Source organism: Mus caroli, unplaced genomic scaffold (genome assembly GCF_978045245.1).
Source record: "Mus caroli unplaced genomic scaffold, Mus_caroli_1 scaffold_3, whole genome shotgun sequence".
Lineage (NCBI taxonomy): Eukaryota > Metazoa > Chordata > Mammalia > Rodentia > Muridae > Mus > Mus caroli.
The window spans coordinates 141937503-141960638 of record NW_028227258.1 but is presented as its reverse complement, the minus strand read 5'-3'; the positions used below and the strand labels follow the sequence as shown (position 1 = coordinate 141960638).

The window sequence follows — 23136 nt, the reverse complement described above, 5'->3', positions numbered from 1 at the left end:
AATACAGAGGCCATGGGGGCATGCTGCTTATTGGCTTGCTCTTCCTTGCTCCCTCACCCTGCTTTCTTACAGAAGCCAGGGCCACCAGCCAATAACCAGCATTCCCCCATCAATCACTAATTAAGAAGATGTTCCACTGCTTGCCTGATCTTATGGAGGCATTTTTCTCCATTGGAGTTCCCTCCACTCAAGTTGACATAAAATTGGCCTGTGTCAAGTTGACATAAAATCACCCAGCACAACGAATTCGGCCTTTTTGGGCCTTTCGTCTTCGAGAAATTCAGGCCTAAAAACAAGTGTATAAGCATTCATGTGCTCCATTGTGCTCACTGTTCTACTGTCAACAGAAGCCAGTGCTAACCTTTAGTGTAGTATCCATGTATAGGTCTTCCTCATGTGCCACCGCTGCACTGCATCGCACTGTGAAACACTGCAGGCTTTGGCTAAGGAAGAAGAGATATGCAGTGAGCAAAGTGAGAGCCAGGAAACAATGCACCCATGACCACGGTGGTGGAGAGGTCTCCATAAGCAAACAGAAAAATAGAAGAGAGAAGACGACAATACTAGTATCTGACACGTGATAGAGAGTTAGACTGGGACAGTGTTGCTGAATCCCTGAGGCATGTGTGTAGACTACCTCATTCCCACACAATCTCAAACACTGACCCTGACCAAAGAGTAAGGCTGGCCAGGCTGGAGTCAACATCCACATTTTACAAAGCAGCCCAATACCCTTAACAGGAACTCAAAGTATGAACCTGTGACTTTCAGAGCCCAGATTAGGACCTATTTCCTGACTGTTGCTTACCCTATCATCTCAGAATGAAATTCAGCCTCGATTATGTGGTGTGACCAACTCAGAATACACAGACACAACAGTGGTAAAATGAACATGAGCAACAGGACTCTTCGGAAATGCCTTGTCCACCATCTTGCTTTGAACACTGGAAACGTTCATGTTCCCTGAGCCTCTCTAAAGAGTAGAACCAACAGGATCCAGGTCCTGACTCTATCTCCCTCTACAACCCCAGGGTAAAGAGACATAAGGACACTTTGAGAGCCCACAGACACCTAGCTGTTGTTATCTGTTGTGGTTCTCTCAATCAATATCAATATTGATTAGAAATGTATTCACTTAGAATTTAGTATTGGATCCATCGTGAGAATGATTTACAAGGATGACTCTGAAAACAAATTAGGAGCTTGGAGAAGTAAACAACAGCATGAGCTCTTTAAAACAAGGGGGAGGCTGGTATGGTGATGCACACCTTTTAACACTCAGGAGGCAGTGGCAGTTGGACCTCTGTGAGTCTGAGGCCAGCCTGAGGTACACAGTAAGTTCCAGAATAAAGAAAACCTATTAGGAGTGGTGTTGCCTTCACAATGGTGCTCTGTACCTCCTAAGACAGGGCATACAGCCAGGCCTCTCCCTAGCTCTCAGTGATACCACTTCCATCTCTCAGTGATACCACTTCCATCTCAAACCACCATTAAGAGCGTCTCCTACCTTAAAGGAAATCATCTCTGAAGCTATCACAGAAACTAGAAAGGCAGCAGCACATTTACTAATCTCCATCAGAGAAAGCATTGTTATGTGAAGTGAGACTGAGAGGGTGGGGCAGAGACAAGCACTGTGGGAGGAGAGTGACGGTGGGAAAGCTGGGATACAACAGTCAAGGATCTTTAGCTGCTAGGGACAAAAGGAAGCGTGGTAATTTGAATAGGTCTGGCCTCCTAGACTCAGGGGTTTGAATGCCTTGACCACAGGGAGTGACACCATCAGGAGGTGTGTCCTCATTAGAATAGGTGTGGCCTTGTTGGAGGAAATTTGTCACTGCAGGGGATCCTAAATTCAAGCTCCACTCAGGGTGGAGAATCAAGATGTAGAGAAGTCTGGGCTCCTCCAGCCCCATGCCTGCCTGTACACTGCCATGCTTTCCACCACGATGACAACGGCCTCTAAACCTGTAAACCTGTAAGCCTCTAAGCCTGTTACTAGATCTACTGTCCTAATGATGACGTGAGAAGTAACATACAGATGTACTGGATGCAGGTATGCTCACTGACTTCTCACTCTACTATCCATGTATACAATCAGAAGAGGAAAAACTGGAAAGTCTTTTTGCACATGGGATGGAAATGAGTATTTCTAGCCCTCCATTCTCCCTCCACTTCTGAGAGATGATAGTATATCTTAAAGAACTTTTTCTTGGGACTGGAGAGATAGCTCAGCAGTCAAAGACTTCAGCACCAGCTTGAGAACTTACAGAAAAGGAAGTGAGGCCAAGGCCAACAAGCGACACTGGGGCCGTACCTTGTGATGACATGCAAGAACTGTGGTGTGAGCACGGCTTGTTGAGACTTCTCAGGATACCAATAGACTGACATTAATTCAACAGACTTCACAACCATGTACAGATAGCCCACATGAGGTAACGAGAAGAAACAGAAGAGATTTGGCATCTCCTTTTTCTGCGATAAATCATTTTCATCAGGATGAAAACCTGCATTGGAAAAATTCAAGAAAGACATGCTATGAAGCCAGTAAATAAAGGAATCAATATCAAGACTTTCCTATGCAGACAGACTCTACTGTATCATACAATGACCACAGAGGTGCTCAGGGTGAGCAGACAGTAAGAAATGTTATGTTATGAGGAGAAGGTACTTAGGAAAGTACCATTTTGCAAGAACTAACAGAAAGTCACACTCATCAGTGGTCATTAATTTTGGAGTGTCCACCAGGGACCACAAGCTTTCCAAGAGACAGCAAAACTACTTGCACAAGAAACAATAATAATATCCTGATTAAACATGAGTCTACATCAACATGGTCAATAAAAACATAATTATTCCACAACTGGAACTTAAAGTTCTCTACTGTTTCCAAAAACTAAAAGAAACAGAAAAATTTTAATAATATTGCTCAGCAATCCAGTATATCAAAAGCACTGCCATTTCAACATACAAGAAACAAAAAACTAAGATTTTTTATTTTTATACTGAACATTCAAAATCTAGTGTATGGCTTACACTTATAGTATATATCAGTTTCAATTAGGTATATTTCAAATGCTAAAGTCTTCTTCCTCCTTCTCTGATCCCCATGGATACTGAAAGTCCAGTTCTGTACTGTTCACAACTATCCCAAAGCCAACTACATTTTTTCCTTCTTTCCAGGACATATCTGAGCTCTGGCTAAACAGAACTAGCCACTAATCTCTAAGCACAAGATAATGTTACAGCTTACATATGTTGGTTCCTCTTATGCAACACCTTGCAAAATTCTTCATCTTCTAAAATGTCTACATACCCCTTCCTGGACTCAGCTCAAATATAAGCCACACATTTACAGTCCTTTAGCCTTTCAATAAATACTCCCAAGGTAAGTGGAGAAGAGAGATTTTAAATAGAGAGAGCACAGGGCCTAAACTTGGGCTCAGAAGTTAAGAGCTCTTGAGGCTCTTCAGAGGGCCCGAGTTCAGTTCCCAGCTCCCAAGTTGGGTGTCTCACAACAACCTGTAACGTCTTCACTGGCCTCTGCCAGCAACACACATGCCAAGCCCACACTCAGACAGACAGACAGACACACATACACACACACAATAAAAATAAAAGTGAGTCAAAGTGAGAGAACCAAGGGAAGTCCTCTGTGGTATGGTGATATTTGAACTGTGCTCTAAAAGATGTGAATATACCACTCATGCAGTATCTGAAGCACGCACATTCTAGGCCTCGGTGGAAGGAATTATAGGTTTTACAGGAAAGGAAACTTGGCTAGAGAACAGTAAGCAGGTCCAGGTGGAAGTGAGACAAAATGAATGCAGAGTTAGGTCACACTGGCCCTGGACAATTAGGGCTTTTTATTCCAACTGTATGGGTAGTTCACTGAATGAAAGAGCTGACATGCTGACTAGCTTTGAGTTCTATGTCCACCTTTGTATCACACACACCCATTTTTTTCTCCACTCTCTGGTCTTGGCTCTTTCAGTTCCTCAAATACAGACTCTTTGCCCATGAGAGAACTTTGTGAGTTCCTCTATTTGGAACACTCTCTTCCCCTTCCTCCACTAAAAGTATCTCAATCCCAGTCAGCACAATGCACCCTACAGATCCAGTCTCAGGAAACAGCCTTCCTAGACCCAAGAAAAAGTCAGGGGGTTGTTGAAGTTGGGCCTTGTTCTTCCTCTCAGCCCCATGTTCCCAGAAATGAGACACAGACTCAAAATATATTTACAATTCCTTGGCCATATATCTAGGCTCTTCTCTGACTAGAATCATGACTTAAGATAACCCATTTATTTTAACCTACATTCCGTCACGTGGCTACTTCTCTGTGCTCAGGTACCATGCATCGGTCTCCTTTCCAGCATCCCCTTCCTTGGCTCTATTCCAGAATTTTTTTTTTTCCTTCTAGATGCCCCACCTGTATTTCCTGCCTAACCCAGAGGCTTACTGTTGCTACAGGCTTGTATACCAGGGCTCGTTTCCCTTAGAGCACTATTTCAGTGTTGTTAGTATGTGATGAGTATCTGCTTTCACCGTTAGGTAATTAGCTTCATAAGTACAAGCATGTTGCCTGCTTTCTCTCAGTACTCAGCACAAGTGTAGCTATTCAATAAGCATCTACTTAAATGTTATAAATACATGCGATTACAACAATATCTTCCCAGAAACCATCTGAAGATGCTGAACGGGCCATGAGCAAGTGCAGCGCTCATCAGATTTCTGGTGAACACTTAAGGACACTGGTGCCAAAGTTCAAAACAGTCCAATTAAGTCAGAATTAGAGTCCCCACCATATATATATTTTTTTAAATGACAAAGTCTTATGGAGCCCATGCTAGCCTAGAATTCACTGTGGAGTCAGAGAATGACCTTGCACTTCTGGCCCTCCGTTCTCTGTCTCCCACGTGATAGGATTACAAGTGCATACCGCCACAAACACCAGGTTTGTTCAGTGCTAGGAATGAAGCTTTATTCCCACTAAAAAAAAAAAAAAAAAAGTACCTGACCAACTTCACTACATCTTGCATTATATTTTTAAGTGTCCAGGAATGCAGTATGCAGCAGGGTTGAAAAGTAGTATTCTAAATGAGTTTCCACTCAAACCGTGCTTTTCTACCTCGCATTCAAGGCCATCCTAAGAAAGTTTGTCAAATACTACTCAGCTGGACCTAGACAGACCTCTACTCCAATAGTGCTCACAGATTTCCTTCTCTGGGTCTATAGACTATTCCAAAAGAAAAAAGAAATGAGGTTTTCTGGTCATATCCTCCTAATGGTTTCACTTCTCCTAGCCAATATGACTTTGCTTTCCTCAGGAAGATTCAGCAGGAAAAAAAAAAAACAAAAAAAAACAACCTACTGTCTCCACACGGGTCTTCCTTCCAGCTCAGGCCTTGCAAACCTCTCTACCCTGCAGCTCAGCTATACTTACCGCTTTGGTGAATGGGTAGCAGCTGAAGGGAATGTAACTTGATGTTATCAGACAAGACATAGGACGAGACATCTGGAGCAAAACGTCTGTGGGTTGAAGAGGAGACAGGGAAAAGATCTAATTTCCAGAGATTTTAAGCTGGCATGAAAAAGCTAAAAGCTTGTGAATAAAAAGGGACTCTCATACCTATACAATAGATGCCGAACATGTAAATATTTTACTTTTTCATCTTCTAATCCTGTGGACTCCAGTTTAACAGATATTCCAGACTGTTCACATTTTTCACCAAGGAGTTCCATGGGTTTTAGGCAGATAACAAAATCTTCTGACTCAAGCTGTGAAGTTTCATTACTGACATCTTAAAAAGTAAAATTTAAGAATTTAGCCACTAAAGTGCTACCACCTTCCAGAATGAACATTAGACATATATGTCCTAGCTGTGTCTATACTGCTATGACAGAACATTGACCAAGGGCAACTTAGGGAGGATCACAGTTTATTTCAGTTTACAATTCTCAGATCACACTCCATCACTGGGGAAGTTAGGGCAGGACTCAGGGATGGAGCTGATTCAGAGGCCATAGAGGAGGGCTGCTTACTGGCTTCTTCCCAGTGGTTTCAGTCAGCCTGCTTTCTTATACAACCCAGGACTACCTGCTCTGGAGTGCCACCATCCTCAATGGGCTAGGCCTCCTCACATCAATAGTTAAGAAAATGCCACATTAGTTTGCCTAGAGATCCATATCACAGAGGCATTATTTCAATTAAGGTTTATTCCTCTCAAAAAAAAAAAAAAAAAAAACCCTCTAGCTCACTGTCAATTTAAAAAAATGGGAAGGGGGCAACATTTAATAACTAGTGTTATTAAATGTGTTATTAAATGTCATTAAATATTGACTATGAGAACACAGATTGGAAAGCCATGTAGTTCAGGAACCCAGGCACAGGGACTCACAGCTGTAATGACTACACTCAGGAACCTGAGACAGGAATATCCCAAATTTGAGCAGAGCCTGCATCAAGTTGAGTTCCAGGGAAGCTAGGGACACAATGGGACCCTGTCTCAACAAAAGAACACCAACTGTTTTCCCTTTAGAAACCCCTCATCTATTAACTGTTGCTCCATTACTCACCTACTGACAAATACAAGTAGAAATATATTTACACAGTGCAGAATCAGCTATGGATAGTCATTAACACAAACCAGGGTAACAGGAACACCTAAGCCCATAAGAACTGTGGCATGCCACTATAGATACCAGGCTTCTTTAAAGGTTATCAAAAAGATGATTTCTCTATAGTTAAAACTAGAAAGTCAAATTCATCACTTACCTTCCGCCTGTTTCAGTGGATTGCTGGTTTCTTGTGGGTGGTGGTTAATACTCTCTCCATGTATAGGGTCTGACTCCAGTTTTAGGAGTAAGACTTCTAAATCAGACATGACAGCAACATATCCAACACAAAAAGAGATTTCAACAGGAGTGATGTTATCTATGTGTATAATTAATGAACGTTCAAAGTTCAATATTGAGAATTCCTCATTAATGATATCATACTTCAAAGTAAATAACACTAACTTATTTGTACATCCAACAAGAAGATCTCCTTTCACAGGACAACACGAAAGGCACAAAGGGGCCTCAGACATTGGCATTTCAATTATAGACATCTGGTCTCTAAAGCTTTCACAGAAGGATGCCTCCACATTGTGGCCAACCATTCGAATGCACACACGGGAGTTGTCGCTCCTCTTACTCCTCCAATTCACGTAAGCACGCAGGAATATAGTTTTGTTTTTCTCTTCAATTGCTACCAGATAGTCTCCTAAAAAAGGAAGCAAGATTGCATTTGGATCTTAGAATTGCAAACTCAACCACTTATTTTGCTGCCTGAAAATGGAATGTATAATATAACACAGGAATCACTGACTCAAAGAAGGAACACAGCTGACCTCTAAGCGACAGCCTCTGAGGTGTGTTTTTAGGTTACATCAGCCATAGAGGTTCTGAAATACAGTCTCTTCCCATCTTAGTGTCTTATGACGACTCATTTATATTTCATGTAGCAATCTTATCACCGTTGAAAATGTATAATTCTCGTGAAGCTCTACTAAGTTACAGTAATATTAGTATAACTTACAAAATTCAGGTATGAATTAAGGGACTCTGAATTAAACAGAATTAACGTATGACATTTCCTTCCCATCCTAGAAAAGTCACAGCACTTCAAAGCTAGAAATAGCCAAATGAAATATAATCCAAGTTAATCTTCTTTTATCTGGTGATGATATGGGATGGTTTTCCCTATGAAAATAACATTTGTTGTGAAAATTAAAATGGTGAAATACAAAATAAAACATAACGACCTCCCCTTTCAATCTCATCGTTAAGAGCTAAGGTTTACAGAGCCCGGTGTGTGACCTTCAATCCTCTCATATAAACAGGGGTCCCAGAAAGGCTTTTGTCTGCTTTGTACTATCACACTAAATCTATTTAACAATCTACAATTTTAAATTTATGTTGAACTTAATAATCACATTTTTTGTAATGACTTGCTATAACTATAGTAACTTTTTTTTTTTTTGGTTTTTCGAGACAGGGTTTCTCTGTGTAGCCCTGGCTGTCCTGGAATTCACTTTGTAGACCAGGCTGGCCTCGAACTCAGAAATCCTCCTGCCTCTGCCTCCCGAGTGCTGGGATTAAAGGCGTGCGCCACCACGCCCGGCTCTATAGTAACTTTTATTATACCTGTTTCATGAATTAAAAACCTGAAGCATGCAGGTCAGTAACTTTCTGGGGCATTGGGGTGGTGGAATCCAAGTAACTGCATAGCATAAACATAAAACAAAAACCACCTGTAATAATTTAAATAATGAATAAATCTTTTCCTCCAGACTGATATATGGCTATCCACCTGTTAGATTTATAAAATACTCTATACACATGTGCCATAGATATTTAATAATTTTCCTATTAGTACAGGTGTCAGAGGACAGGGAAATGAGTGTGATTGGAAAAAACCCAGATGTCCCTCAATAGAGGAATGTGATACAGAAAATGTGGTACATTTACACAATGGAGTACTACTCAGCTATTAAAAACAAGGAATTTATGAAATTCTTAGGTAAATGGATGGATCTGGAGGATATCATCCTGAGTGAGGTAACCCAATCACAAAAGAACTCACATGATATGCACTCACTGATAAGTGGATATTAGCCCTGAAACTTAGAATACCCAAGATACAATTTGCAAAACACATGAAACTCAAGAAGAAGGAAGACCAAAGTTTGGATACTTCGCCCCTTCTTAGAACTGGGAACAAAATACCCATGGAAGGAGTTACAAAGATAAAGTTTGGAGCTGAGATGGAAGGAAGGGCCATCCAGAGACTGCCACTCCCGGGGATCCATCCCATAATCAGCCACCAAACCCAGACACTATTGCATATGCCAGCAAGATTTTGCTGAAAGGACCCTGATATAGCTGTCTCTTGTGAGGCTATGCCAGTGTCTGGCAAACACAGAAGTGGATGCTCACAGTCATCTATTGGATGGAACACAGGGCCCCCAGTGGAGGAGCTAGAGAAAATACTCAAGGAGCTGAAGGGGTCTGTAACCCTATATGAGGAACAGCAATATGAACTAACCAGTACCCCCTGAGCTCCTGTCTCTAGCTGCATATGTAGCAGAAGATGGCCTAGTCGGCCATCAATGGAAGGAGAGGCCCTTGGTCTTGCAAAGATTATATGCCCAGTACAGGGGAATGCCAGGGCCAGGAAGTAGAGTGAATGGGTTGGAGAGCAGGGCAGCGGGAGGGTATAGGGGACTTTCAGGGTAGCATTTGAAATGTAAATGAAGAAAATATCTAATAAAAAATTGTTTAATAAAAGAAAATTCCAAACCTACCATCTACATTTTTCCTTCCTTCCTTATTTCCTTCCTTCCTTCCTTCCTTTCTTCCTTCCTTCCTTCCTTCCTTGACAATGTTTCCAAAAATGTCTACATCATGAGCTCTGACCTCGTGAATGCACTAATCCGTTTTGGAAACTTTGGTGTGGTAGGGGTGTGGAGGGGAGTCTGGCTAGAGGAAAGAGACTTCTGGGAGGACGGTCACTGATGAAGAGGGGATATCTGACAATTCTATCTTGCCCTAGTCCTTCCTGTTTCTGCTTTACTTTACCTTCTAGTCACCATGATGTGAATCCTACCCACTATGGTGGGCTGAACCCTCTCACACCATGAGCCACAGAAATCTGGTTACAGGGACCCCACAGATGACTTACTTAGTGCCCACAACTTACAAAGGGAGAGCAGCATCTGGCTGATTAGTAAGTGTAGGCTTGGAGGGGTGAGGGGGGTGGGGCCCGTACAAAGTAAAACTGTCAACATGACCCCTCCATGGTATAGTTAAGGGAAATGGTTTTGTTTTATTGAAGATAGGTGGGGTACAGGGAGGAGGGGAGAGCAAGGAGGGAGAGGGAAGAGGGAGAGGGAGAAAGAGAGGGAGGAGGGAGATAGAGATAGAGGGAGAGAGGGAGAGAGGGAAAGGGAGGAGGGAGAAGGAGAGGAAGAGGGAGAGGGAGAGGAAACAGCCAGAAGATCTGGAAGAATCCAGAGCAGAGAGAGAAAGAAGTAACGTGAACATGGCCAACTGAATAGACATGGCCAGGGTTATCTGCAAGAGAGAGAAGAGCACAGTGAGATAGCATGGACTCTGAAATATGTAATAGGTACTTCAGGGACTGAGGGGGCCTGAGGCTAGCCTGGACCTTGGGATGCTGAGGAGTATCACACATGTATGTAGATTGGAGAGCCATAGATCCTTTTGCCAGAGGTAAGGGAAGTGACTCCTCTGACAGACAGGAACTGCCTCCACAAGTTCCAGAGGAATGAAGGCTGGCTTTTAACTAAACACCAGAACTCCTCCTATAGCCATAAATATAAATGCACAGATGGTCCTGGTTGTTGACAAGGTGGATTTGCTATGGCAGAGGACACTAGGCACTGAGATCACGGACCAGAACATTTACTCAGAAGTAAAAAGACGTCAAAGACAGGTTTTTCTGGATGTAGGCATAGCCGGGGTCAGCCTATTAATGTTTAGTCATGCATGGGTTAATAGAAGTTACACTCAGAAGTTGAAGTTCAACTGTGGACTGAATGCTACCTTTGAGTTATATGGCCCGTGATACTTATGCCACCCCACATGACTCCTGAAGCTCTTTAAGGCAGCCAACATGGTTATAGAAGCATCTTTGTTCTTCAAGGTTTCATGAACGAGGTTATCATGGTTTAGTGCTAGCCTCCTCCAGTCGGTGTGGCTCAAGTGATTAGTATCCAACCAGGGGCAAGCATTTGATACACCCCAATGTAATAAATCGACCATAAGTGACTTAAGAGGTAAAAGGGCTGGCTCCGATTTGAGATAACTTTTGAGGTCGAGCCTCCTGTGAACTTCAGGATATCATTCTCCCTCCTCTTTCTCTTGAACCAGGTTTGTTTTCTTACATTAATCTTTTAAGGGTCTGGCATAAGTGAAACCGAGCCACACGTCTTTATTTTAAGCTGTGGAAGGGATCAGTCAGCGTTGCATCTCCACGTGGGGTGTCTGTTTTGTTTTGCTTCGAGACATGATTACTTGTAGCCTAGGCTAGCATGGAACTCACCAAACAGCAGAGGACCTTAAACTTCAGATCCTCCGGTCTCCACCTCCAAAGTGCTAGAATGACTGGTTGAGCAATCTGAGTAAGGAGGATCAGACCAAGGCTTCAAGCAAACTAGGCAAGCACCGGACCGTGGCACGACACCGGATCTGCGGTCGCTAAGACATCTACACAAAATGACTTTAGCACTTAAGTGCCCGACCCACAGTGTCAGCAGCCAGCCTAGAAAAACACCAATCCCTTCCCTACCCAGAGTCCCGCCCCAAAGCCTCTCCTCACCGGCTTCGCTGTAGGCCATGCGCAGCACCCTGCCTAGCGTGGAGAAGGCGCAGCGCTGCCGGCACAGCTCTTCGCCCTGAACAGCGAACGCCTCCACCTTGCAGCCGGCAGCCACGAACAGCGCGTCGCTCCCGCCGCAGCAGACCTGCTCCGGCTCCCACTGGCAGGGGACTACCTGCTGCGACCCAAACGGGTGCAGGTTGTACAGACGCACCATCCCGGCGGCCAGACCGCTGGGCGGCTTCCGCAAGCTTAGAGAGCTGCTCCGGATCACGTGAGCGCTGCGACCTCACCCCGGGCACCGCTCCTTAAAGAGGCCGCGCGCTAAGTGAAGTGCTACCCTAAGTGGATGCTGAGACCTCGGTTCCTCTTTGGAGATGTTGATTTTGCTGCTTCTGGACAGATTAGTATGTGAAACCTTCAGCGTGTTTAACACTGGATCATCTGCCGGTCTGTGCCTTGGTCGACTTGCCTTAGACTTTGAACTTCTAAAGGATGAAACTGCAAAACCTGAAGTTTAACTCCCAACGTAGGGTTAAACACACCACAAATACTGTGGATCCTACAATGGTTTTATTGAAACCGGCAAATCCTTGAAGATGCTTAGCAAAAAAATAAAAAATAAAAAAAAATGCATTGGATGAGAAGATCTATGGAAACATTTTGCAGGCATTTGGCAAAAGATTCCTCTTAGCCTTAGATAATAGGGGAGGAGAGAAATCCCCGGATGGTCAATATACAGTTCCTAAGTATTTCCTATATTGAAGAAACTTGCCGTCGGAATTTTTCTATTTTGGGAGATTTAATAAACCAGATCTATAATCTTTTTTTAACAATTCTAGAAAATATATGTGTATGCATGCACATATGTATGTATTGGTTGACTGGAGGATGCTCTTCTTTTTACACTGAAAAGAGCAAACTTCAATTCACATGCTGATTGTTACCTTGAGTCCTTTGCTCTGAGAATTTATAATGTGGGAGCAATTGGACTGAAGTTGGACTGCTGCCATTTCGAATACCTTCCAGATGATGAAGAATCATGTATTTCATCCTCTACTAGGAACACTCTGGGAGACAGGTTCATCAAACTCAGTGAGCAAAGAATACACGGAATGGTCCCAGTTAGAGATCTGGGCTACAGAAATCAGAGAGGAAAACAAGCAGATTGCTACTCATGTGACATCCATAAACATCCCTTTTCCCTTTTACGAGTATCTGATTTAAGTGTCTGTCTCTTTTGATTAATTTTTCCTCTTCAGGATATTAATTGGATGTAATTTGATTTTTGTGAGATTCATTAAGTCCTAGAATGGCACTACTTTCTCTAGAGATAGCTTCTTCTCCCTTGATATAGTCCCTATACCTGGCCGACCTAAGAAATGTTGGGAAGAGATTTTATCTTTATTAACCGCTTTTCTCACTTCTGTGACCATCAGCTTATGAGAAAGCTAGGCTGATTCCATGACAGACTTCAAATTGGCAGCTAAGGAGAATAGGCCTAAATCTCTGTCTCTAAGAACTGGACAAGTGCAGGCCTTAGAAGCTGCAGTGCCACCTGGCCTGAGGCAAGGACACTGGGTCAGCAGCACTTTCCAGACTTCCTCAGAAACAGTTTTCAGACCTCCCCAGCAAGTTTCCAGCCCCCACACCCCAGTAATGGGGTGTCTGCAGAGATGGACCCAACCTCTATGTCAATCTTGACAGGGTCACCTACCCCAGAATTCCCTAATGTGCTTTAAATCAGGCCTGCAAGCTCACTTGGTGGTCTCTCTGTTCTGGTAATGAGAGACCCCACATTTGAGTCTGGGGTATCGTTCTTTGGTGAATCATGGATCCTTACACTTCAGAGAGGAAAGGTTTGGTCTAGATCAGTATTTAGGAGGTAGGGTCCATCATGGAGGAAACTGCTTCTACCTGGGCTGATCAGAAAAGAGAGAAAATGGCCTTCTCAATACTGTTTTGTATCCCTTCAGTCCAAGACCTCACAGCATTGTAGGGCAGAGCCCACATTCAAGCTGTGTCTTCCCTCTCGCATTAAACCCTTCTGGAAATGTGCCCACAGACACATTCAGAAGTGTGTTACATAGTTAATTCTGAATACAGAAAAGTTGATAAAATTAATCATTGCATGAAGATAGCGTGGAGTGAGTGTATGCCTAGTTTCCTTGTTTGTGAGGATCTGTGAGTAGAAACCACTCACTTGTCTCCTGTTACAAAAGCAGGGACCAGGGTGGCATACCATCATGTCCCATTTGTTCTTTAGGACTATCATGACAAATAAAAAACACTGCTTGGTTTCAGCAACAGAGTCCTCCTCCTTCTCTTCCTCTTCCTCCTCCTCCACTTCTTCAGTTCTGGAGGCTGGAAGTCCACTGTCAATACGTGAGAAGGCCTACTTTCTTGAGCCCTCTTTCCATGGCTTACAGATGGCCACCTTCTCACTGTCTTCGCAGGGTCTGTTTCATTCTTGCTGTCTCTTCTAAAGATGCCAGCTCTACTAAGATCTGCCCATATGATTTCTCTTAAACTCAGCTACCTTGTAAATGTGCTGTCTGAACATTAATCACATTCTGAGGTCCTGGGATTTAGGACTTTGTCTTGGTTAGGATTTCCATTGCTGTAAAAGAGACACCATGACTACTACATCCACTCCAGTAGTGACTTGCTTGACAGGTTTAGATACCTGGAAGCAATCCTGAGGTGAAAAGTTCATGGACACTTAGCCTCCTGGAAACATGGCATCCCAAATAACCAACGCTCCAAACTTGTCCTTGCGAATGGATCTGTGTGCTCACTTTCAGTATTGTTTTATTATAGGCGACTCCAAGCAATGATTGGCCAAATACCTAAGCAAAATTGAACTTTGCTTCCTGGCCTTCACCAATGTCCTAGGCAGTCCTTGAGCCGACTCTGGGCTTGGAATTCAGTAAGAATGTTACCTACTCAGTAACATTCAGAATTGCCTCCAGTATTGTAAGAGACATAGTGAAAGAAATCAGGCAATACTATCTACTACATAGAGTTAGAAATCTCAGGGCAAGCTTTGCAACGTAAGTTTAGAATTCTTATTATAGTTATGTATGGCAGACTACATTACTTATTAGTAGAAAGTCCCCCACACTATCACTTAGAATAAAAGCCAAGTCGCTCCCATATACAGGAATTTACAATGGTTTAGGAAGAAGATCAGGCTGTTGCAAAACACATGAAACTGAAGAAGAACGAAGACCAAAGTGTGGACACTTTGCCCCTTCTTAGAATTGGAAACAATCACCCATGGAAGGAGTTACAGAGACAAAGTTTGGAGCTGAGACAAAAGGATGGACCATCTAGAGACTGCCATATCCAGGGATGCATCCCATAATCAGCCTCCAAACGATGACACCATTGCGTACACTAGCAAGCGTTTGCTGAAAGGACCCTGATATAGCTGTCTCTTGTGAGACTAGGCCGGGGCCTAGCAAACACATAAGTGGATAAGTGGATGCTCACAGTCAGCTATTGGATGGATCACAGGGACCCCAATGGAGGAGCTAGAGAAAGTATCCAAGGAGCTAAAGAGATCTGCAACCCTGTAGGTGCAACAACATTATGAACTAGCCAGTACCCTGGAGCTCTTGACTCTAGCTACATATATATCAAAAGATGGCCTAGTAGGCCATCACTGAAAAGAGAGGCCCATTGGACATCAAACTTTATATGCCCCAGTACAGGGGAACGCCAGGGCCAAAAAAGTGGGAATGGGTGGGTAGTGGAGTGGGGGGGGGGGGGCTATGGGGGAATTTTGGGATAGCATTGGAAATGTAATTGAGGAAAATACGTAATAAAAAAATATATTTTTTTTTAAAAAAAGGAGGAACTAGAGTATTGCATTATTCATGAGAAGGTTAGCTAGAGCAGAACTCCCTAATTAGAACCATGGCTTGGGCGTGAAAGCCCTTGCCCCAGGAGTGTAAAGACCTCACACCTGGCTTCTAAGAATATGGCTGACCTTAGATAGAGCTGACTGTGTCTCAGTTCTTTTATTGCCCAGTTCCTGTCAGTCTTTATGTTTGCATTCCTGTTTTGTGTAAGAGTCATTAAGCATCTGGTAACCTCATTGTACCTGGCCGATGTGTCACCTAACTTCCCTATTTTCTTCTGTATAAAACTTTTGATGCTCGATTTGACAAATTACATTCAGATACAGCACTCTCCCTTGTGGCCATATTTATTTGTCATTTCTTGCCAACTCTTTTCCCACCTGTCCGGGATCCTGATTTCTCCTGCGGATTGAGTGGGGCCAACTGAGGCCAGTCTGTGGCAGGATGGCGCCTGTCCGTGGCACGTGACCAAGGCAGTTCTTATAAAAGACAACATTTAATTGGGTCTGGCTTACAGTTTCAGAGATTCAGTCCATTATCATCAAGGTAGGAACATGGCAGCAACTAAGAAGGCATGGCACAGGAGGAGGTGAGAGTTTGTTTAACTTTTTGTTCCAAGGGCAAAGAGGAGAACTGGGTCCCAGGAAATTAGGATGACAGTCTCAAAGCCCACACCCACAGTGACACACCTATTCCAACAAGGTCACACCCCTAGTGGTGCCATTCCCTGGGCCAAGCATATACAAATCATCACAGGCTTCAATAGGAATTTTGAATATAGACAGCTTGGTCTATAACAGAGGTTGCTAAGGATGATATTCTGGTTGAAGAGACTAACCTTAGGAACTTCTTAACACTGTATTTCCTGGAGAAGCTTAGGTGGATTGTACAGGTATAAATCGTAGTCCCAGATGGTCACTGGTATTAACCTTCTTGGTAGTTTCAATAGGAATGGCCCCCGAAGATTCATAGGTTTGAATATTTGGCCGTAGGGAGTGGCAATATTAGGAGGTGTGGCCTTGTTGGAGGCAGTGTGTCCTGGAGGCAGGCTTTTGGGTCATACATGCACAGGCTATGCCCAGTGGGGCACACAGTTTCCTGCTACCTGCAGATAAAGATATAGAACACCCGGGCCTTTCTCCAGGACTATGTATGCCTGGATGTTACCATACTTCCTGCTATGATGATAACGGACTAAACTTCTAAAACTGTAAGCCAGCTCCAATTAATTGTTTTCCTTTATAAGAGCTGCTGTGGTCATGGTGTCTCTTCACAGCAATAAAGCCCTAAGTGAAGGGGCTGTACAAGAAGAATGTCAAAACAGTTTAGAACTCATGAAATTTAGCACAGTCATGTTAGGTGTGTCTCAGAGAGGCAGAGCCCTGAGGACTTCATTCTGTTGTGAAGTTTCCAGTCATCATGTCCCTCATAATCTATGAGTTATATGAAAACTCTAAGGGAGTGTCCAGCCCCTCACTGGGCAGTGTCATTGGCACTTACAACAATAGTGGCTGATCTTTTCAAAGACTGCTGCTGGAATGAAAGAAAATGAGATTTTGTGATTCATGTAAAAGAGTTGCCTATGAGCCCCTGGCCTGGGGCCGAGAACAAAGCAGAACAGACAGGGCTGTTGTTAAGACATTCCTAAGAACAGCTTGATTGTACAAGCAGGGCTATCTTGTCTGGGTCAACACCACCTGGCCAGAACCTCCCCTCTGTCTACTGCCCCTTGACTCCAGGTAAAGTCATACATCAACTGGTTGCTATGTGAACAAAGATAAGCCCCCAGCCCACAGGAACAAAGTCCTGATGCCCTGTAATCTTTCTGTTAATGTTTAAATAAGCCAATAGTGTGTTGCTATGCTGAATTCCACAACCCTAAGCTTCTTACCCCATAAAAACCCCTAGCTTTCGAGCCTTGGGGCTGACATCTGTTATCTCCTGTGTGGGATGCATGTCGGTCCGGAGCGCCGTCATTAAAGGTCCTCATGTAATTACATCAAGAGATGGTCCTTCGTGATTTTTTGGGTGCACGCCGAATCGGGAATTGGGTGGGGGTTTCCCCACTAGGTCTAACAGGAACAGATAAATGATTCAACTACCACCCTCAGTCAGAACTTACACATGTAGATTGTCAGTAAAATTAGGTTAAAATGTTAGTGGCTGTGATGGAGAAAATCACGGGGAGCAATTTACAGTTGACAGGCACACTTTTGACAGTTGAGCCAGGGATCTTTTGAGGTCAGGTAACAAGAACAATGGCAGCCCAGTAAGCATTAGCTGACCTGCCTTTCTTGCTAAACCTGGGCAGGTGATCAAGATGATGATCAATTTTTGTAGCATTTTTGCCCTCAGCTTCCTGATGTGATTTAATAAAAAATTGTTAATGAGTAGGTATGTACCTTTGAGGATTTAAAGTAAAAGTGACTGTTCTTTATATATAAAAGTTTAGATATGTGATTCTTTTAAGATTCTTATAAGATTACTTTTCAAGATATATAATAAAATGATTGATTCACTCTATTTTGTTTGCTTACACTTTGTTAATCAGCAAATTGCTTAAATGTATGTGGGTTCTTAGGAATAATTTGGTTTTTTTCACCTGTAATATGTAAAACATTTACTCATTGTAATCATTCACTTAAAAAATAGACTGTAACCACATTGTATTTTTTATATTGCTTGAGAGATTTTTTTCCAGGATTTATAAGCTGTGGAGGTAACTACAAAATGAATCTCCAAAATCAGGGACATATTTCCTCAGCAGCCTAGGGAGGGGGCAGGCTATGTAGGTGCGACAGGCTATATAGGGAAGGTAGGCTCTGTGGGGAGAGCAGGCTCTGGATCTTGGAACACTCATTCTTACTCCTCTCTGTGTGCTAAAGTCTAGGATATCTAATCTACATAGTGTATGAGGTGCTACATAGCCTTGAAAATATGTAGTAATATCTTTCTGGAAAAGTAGCAAAGGTAGATACTCTGATACATGTCACATGCATAATCCCAGTGTAAGACCCCGACCCTCTGTCAGTGGTACTTACTTCAAGACATCCCCAAGTGAGACACCGAGATGCAGATCAATGCAAAAGCAAGAGGTTTATTTTCCAGATCGTGGGGGTTGACCTTCAATTAGTCCCTCAAGCTGAGTGACTAGAAGGCAACCATGAATGGCTATTACAATCGGTTTTTATACTTTTTAGGGGTACAGGTTACATCAGCAAGTTCACAGTTCACACTTATTGGCTAAGCATATTGACCTTTAACTCTATTGGCTAACAAGCATGGGCAAATCATGACATGCATTTAAACTCTACCTGGGACTTTCCAGGGGGTCAGATGACTATCAGTTGGTACATTCTGCGAATTGTTTACTCAAGAATGTTCCTGTAGGTGAAGAATGGAACTTGGCCTAGCCTTGACCCCAGGTGGGAGGGGGAAGCTGTGGGGGGTGGGGGGTGGGAGGGGGGTGGAGTGTGGGATTGGCAAAAGCCCTTATGGTCCTTCATTAGCATTCAGAAGATGGTGGTAGTGGATCATCAGCATAAGGCCAGCCTGGGCTACTAACCAAGACCCTCCCTAAAAACAAAACTCAACATTAAGTGATGGAATAAGCATCTTCCTGAAGACTTTGTCAAAATGATCGGTAAAGTAGGTCCGACAACTCTGATAAATACCAACAGGAAGATGAGAAAGGCTCAAGGTGCCTCAGAAAATCCAGTGAAGTTTTCAACTTCCTGCATTTATGGATATGAGCATTGATGTGTGAAGTAACGTACAACCTCAAGCGGCTCCTCGCTTTCCTTTTCTGTATCCCCCACTTTTGTTTTTCCTCTCCTGGTTGGTGCCACTCTTCTAGGTTTGTTCATTTGTTTTGGTTGGTTGCTTGGTTGGTTGGTTTTTGTTTTTTCCCAAGACAGTCTGGCCTGCAACAGTTTTTGTAGACTAGGCTGACCTTGAACTTGCAGAGATCAACCTGTTTCTGCCTCCTGAGCACCATTAAAGACATGCCCACCACACCTGACTTACTCTTCTAGTTCTCTTGTCCTGGTGAATTTGCAGGCTGTCAAGTCCAACAAACTTGGAACACATGGCTAACTGTGATGCCTATTAGCATACCAAAGTACATGCTGGCCTCTGCTCTTTTTACCCCACATCTTACCCTAAAGTTCTTCAGCTCCTAGGCTTCCTTTCCTCTAGCTTCTCATTCCGATAATCTTGACATTTCAGCCATGCACTCATTTTGTTCTCTCTCTTGTTTTCTTCTCCTCTCCTCCACCCCCTAGCCCCCTTGCCAAGTTGACTCTGTTGGTCATGTTCAGCATACTACTTTCTCTCCCTTCCCTAGACTCTTCCAGGCACCTCTGGTTATACACTCCTTCATGTCTACAATAGAAATATTTCCTTCAGCAGTACCTTGGAGTCATCATGTCCTCACTTTGTGAATCTGGTGCTGAAATCTGGCATGGGGCATAAATGGACCTCTTTTCAATGAGCCCAGACTCCGAACTGAACTAAGCTGCTAATTTGACTTTCCTATGATATGTCTGGATCATTTGTTTCTACTGGCTTCTGCCAGCCACTATATTTGACTCAAATTTTAGGATTTGCCTCTTCAGCCACTTCTTACCTCTACCTGCTATGTTTTTCCATTGTGATTCTGGGCATCTAAACTTCTGGGCGTGGGGAGGAGATGGGAGAGGGAGGCAGAGAGAGTGAGCTGAGCAGTCCTTCTTATAAGCCAGGTTGGCTCACACCTGACAGCAGATGACTGTGTAACTAGTTTACTTGGAGGAGCTTAGTAGAATTGTCTGCAAGCCAATACTTGGCCTACAGGTTCCCCCAGGATTCCTCAGTCCCACTTATTACAGCATATGATTGACATGCTGGGCCCTCTACCCTGAACTCTCCAGCCCAGGGATTGGGCTTTTCCCTATATAATCCAGACATTTTGGTTACACACTCCTGTTTTGTATTTTTTATTGTTCCTTTGGCTACCTGGCTGCTGTACTTGGTTCGCCTTACTCTCCCCCTCTCTGCACATGGTTCAGGGTCATGACCACTCTGGACTCTACCAGATGTTTCTGCCTCTGACTATGCTCTCCCACTTATCTATAATAAACTTTCTCCTCCACCATATCTAGGAGCAGTTATGTCCTTTCCTTTCCTCTGTCTCTCTCTCTGTGTCTGTCTGTCTGTCTGTTTCTTTCTTCTTTCTTTCATGAGTTATATAATTTATATTTTTATATTTAGGGAAACAATTTTTTATATATCTTTGAAGAGTCTTTTGGAAGGCAAATGCTCCTTTTGTGGATATTTTTTATTTTAATCAGTTGTGTTAAAGTTCTGACACTGTATTAGTTACTATTGCACACACACACAACCAGAAGAAGAAAAAGAAAGAAAGTTATAGATAAAGGGTTTATTTTAGCTTGTAATGCAATAGGGAGACAATTTCATCATGGCAGAGAAGGCATGCCACAGGCAGTCACGGTAAAAGGAGCAAGAAACTAGGTGATCCCATTTTATCCATGTGGGGGATGGGCAGGACACGTATGTCAGAACACATGCATCAAAAATGGGATATATCATTTACAAACCATAACAGACTCATACCCAATTTCTGGAGTGAGGGGTTTCTTCTTGATCTTGTTTTTTAATCACAATAGCTCAGGCTAGCCTAAAAATTACTGCATCCCTCTTGCCTCTGTTTCCTGAGTAATCAGATTGCAGGTGCCAGCCACCCAATCTGGCTTCATATTCTCTTCCCCCCACTCCAACCCCCTAAAACAGAGTTTCTCTGTGTAGCTTTGGCTGTCCTGGAACTCTCTGTGTAAACCAGATTGGCCTTGAATTTACAAAGATCTGCCTGCCTCTGCCTCCTGAGTGTTGGGATTAAGTGTGCACTACCACTACCACCTGGTTTCATGTTCTCTTTTTAAATCACTGTTTTTCCTTAGCTTCTGTTCTCAAATATTTCTCCTACAATCTCTTTTGCTGGATCCTACCTTTAGGTTTTCTAGACTCTAAAATTAGATACCCTGTGCACATACTTTATCTATGCTCACTCTTTTAAGGAAATCAACCAATTCTGTGGCCTTACCAACTCGCTGAATGTTCTCCCCACCTGCCCCAATTTACATCACCCAAATATCATTTCTCCCAAGAGCATTCATCTTGGGTATGTAACTGACAATTTAACGTTTGCACTGCCTATCGTTTTTAGAGATTAGAAATCCACAGGTAGATGGGTAAGATGCAGACAAAGTCTTCATACGACCAGGTAGAGAGAAGAGCAAGTGTAAGAGCAGATTCCTTTCCAAAGAGACGAAGAAGGAATACATTCATTAGAAATGCATAAAGATGGTGACTGAACAGTTGAAAAGTAGCAGAAGGAAGATACATTGAAAAGAAGACAAGAACATAGATAGCTTCAGATAGAAGGGTCCTCACTGAACAGAGGGCATGGGCAGAGCCCCATCCATAAATGGAACCAGGCATTCCTAGAGAAAAGAGAGACAAACAGTCCCAATTCAGGGACAAGTCCACAGCCCTCATGTGACTCAAATAAAGTTGCAGCTTTTGGTGAAACTCTGAGGCAGGCCAGCAGTGAAAAGGAATCCCATATTCCCACTCTATGTGCCTGGGAGTGCAAGGGCCCAGCATCAGCTTGAGAAGGAAACTATTTTTTAAACTGAGAAGTTTGGGAGTGAATTTCTGAGGGCGTGGTTTTTGAACTAAGATCTGAATGAAGCATGAAAAAACTAGGCATGGAAAGATATGTTGGTCCACACAGAGAAAAGTGATATTTCAGAACCTGTAAGATCTTAACAAGCTGGTGGTACCAGGGCCATAACCAACAAAGACCATCATGGCTGGAGCACACAGTCTTGAGACTCCTGATGTGAACTAGGACAAAGAAGGAACACAAAATGCCATAGATGTTTAGCCATCATGTTACATCAATGTAACTCATTAGAACATCTGGGGTGATGGTATGATATTATTTAATTAGAGGAAAGATCACTAGCTGCTGGATAAAGAACAAAACTACACTGGGAGGTGAACTAGGAAGGAGTTTAAACAAGAGATTGTTAATAAAATAGTTCAAGTCGGGGCTGGAGAGATGGCTTAGCAGTTAAGAGCACTTCCAGACGTCCTGAGTTCAATTCACAACAACTACATGGTGGCTCATAATCATCTATAATGAGATCTGATGCCAACTAAACCTCATTCAGAAACAGACTTCAACCAACCATATTTCTCATTATGGGTTGAAGGACTCATTAGACAATAACTTATTTTACAAGAATAATAGCAAAGATCATATTATTCATTGCTCTTTTAAGAAATGATTTATTTTTATTTTATGTACATTGGTGTTTTGGCTGAATGTATGTCTAGTTACAGACAGTTGTGAGCAACCATATGGTTGCTGGGAATTGAATCCAGGTCCACCTGGAAAGACAGCCCGTTCTCTTCCAGCCATACTATTCATTTCTAAAAGCAAGTGCTTGATACTAACTAGCCAAGCTGAACTAACTTTACTCAGCATTAATTTTCCATCTCTTTTTCTGTTCTCCCAGTTATGGTTTGCCCAGCATTTTGTCATGAACACTAATCTATTGGTACCTGGTTATGTGAGAAAAAGCAGTTATAAATAAGTAACAATTTTTCTCTTTTAAAATATTCTTTGGCTTTTTGTGCATAGGTGAGCACACCTGTGCATGAGTGTGTGTTTGTGTGATATATGTGTATTTATGCATGCAGGGTTATACACACAGAGGCCACAAGTTGTTGTGTGTCTTGCTCTGTCATACTCTGTTGTATTCCTTTTAGACAGTCTTAGCCCCAGGCATCTTCCTATCTCATTTATTCAATATGTATTTA

At 42.9% G+C, this 23136-nt stretch overlaps 1 protein-coding gene across 9 annotated transcripts in view; it reads right to left on the bottom strand.

Annotated features, from left to right (window-relative positions):
- Nucleotides 1-11640, bottom strand: part of Hps3 (HPS3 biogenesis of lysosomal organelles complex 2 subunit 1) — a 43854-nt gene extending 32214 nt beyond the window's left edge. For all 9 annotated transcript variants that reach the window (XR_003836219.2, XR_015046789.1, XR_015046787.1 and 6 more), the window contains exons 1-6: nt 11384-11640; nt 6773-7264; nt 5627-5798; nt 5441-5526; nt 2315-2504; nt 362-443 (exon numbers count right to left, since the gene is read on the bottom strand). Coding sequence is in view for 2 of the 9 variants with exons in the window: in XM_021158088.3 (XP_021013747.1) it covers nt 362-443; nt 2315-2504; nt 5441-5526; nt 5627-5798; nt 6773-7264; nt 11384-11600 (1239 nt within the window). In the remaining 7 variants the exon portion in view is untranslated. The remainder of the gene's footprint in view (nt 1-361; nt 444-2314; nt 2505-5440; nt 5527-5626; nt 5799-6772; nt 7265-11383) is intronic.
- Nucleotides 11641-23136: the final 11496 nt, after the last annotated feature.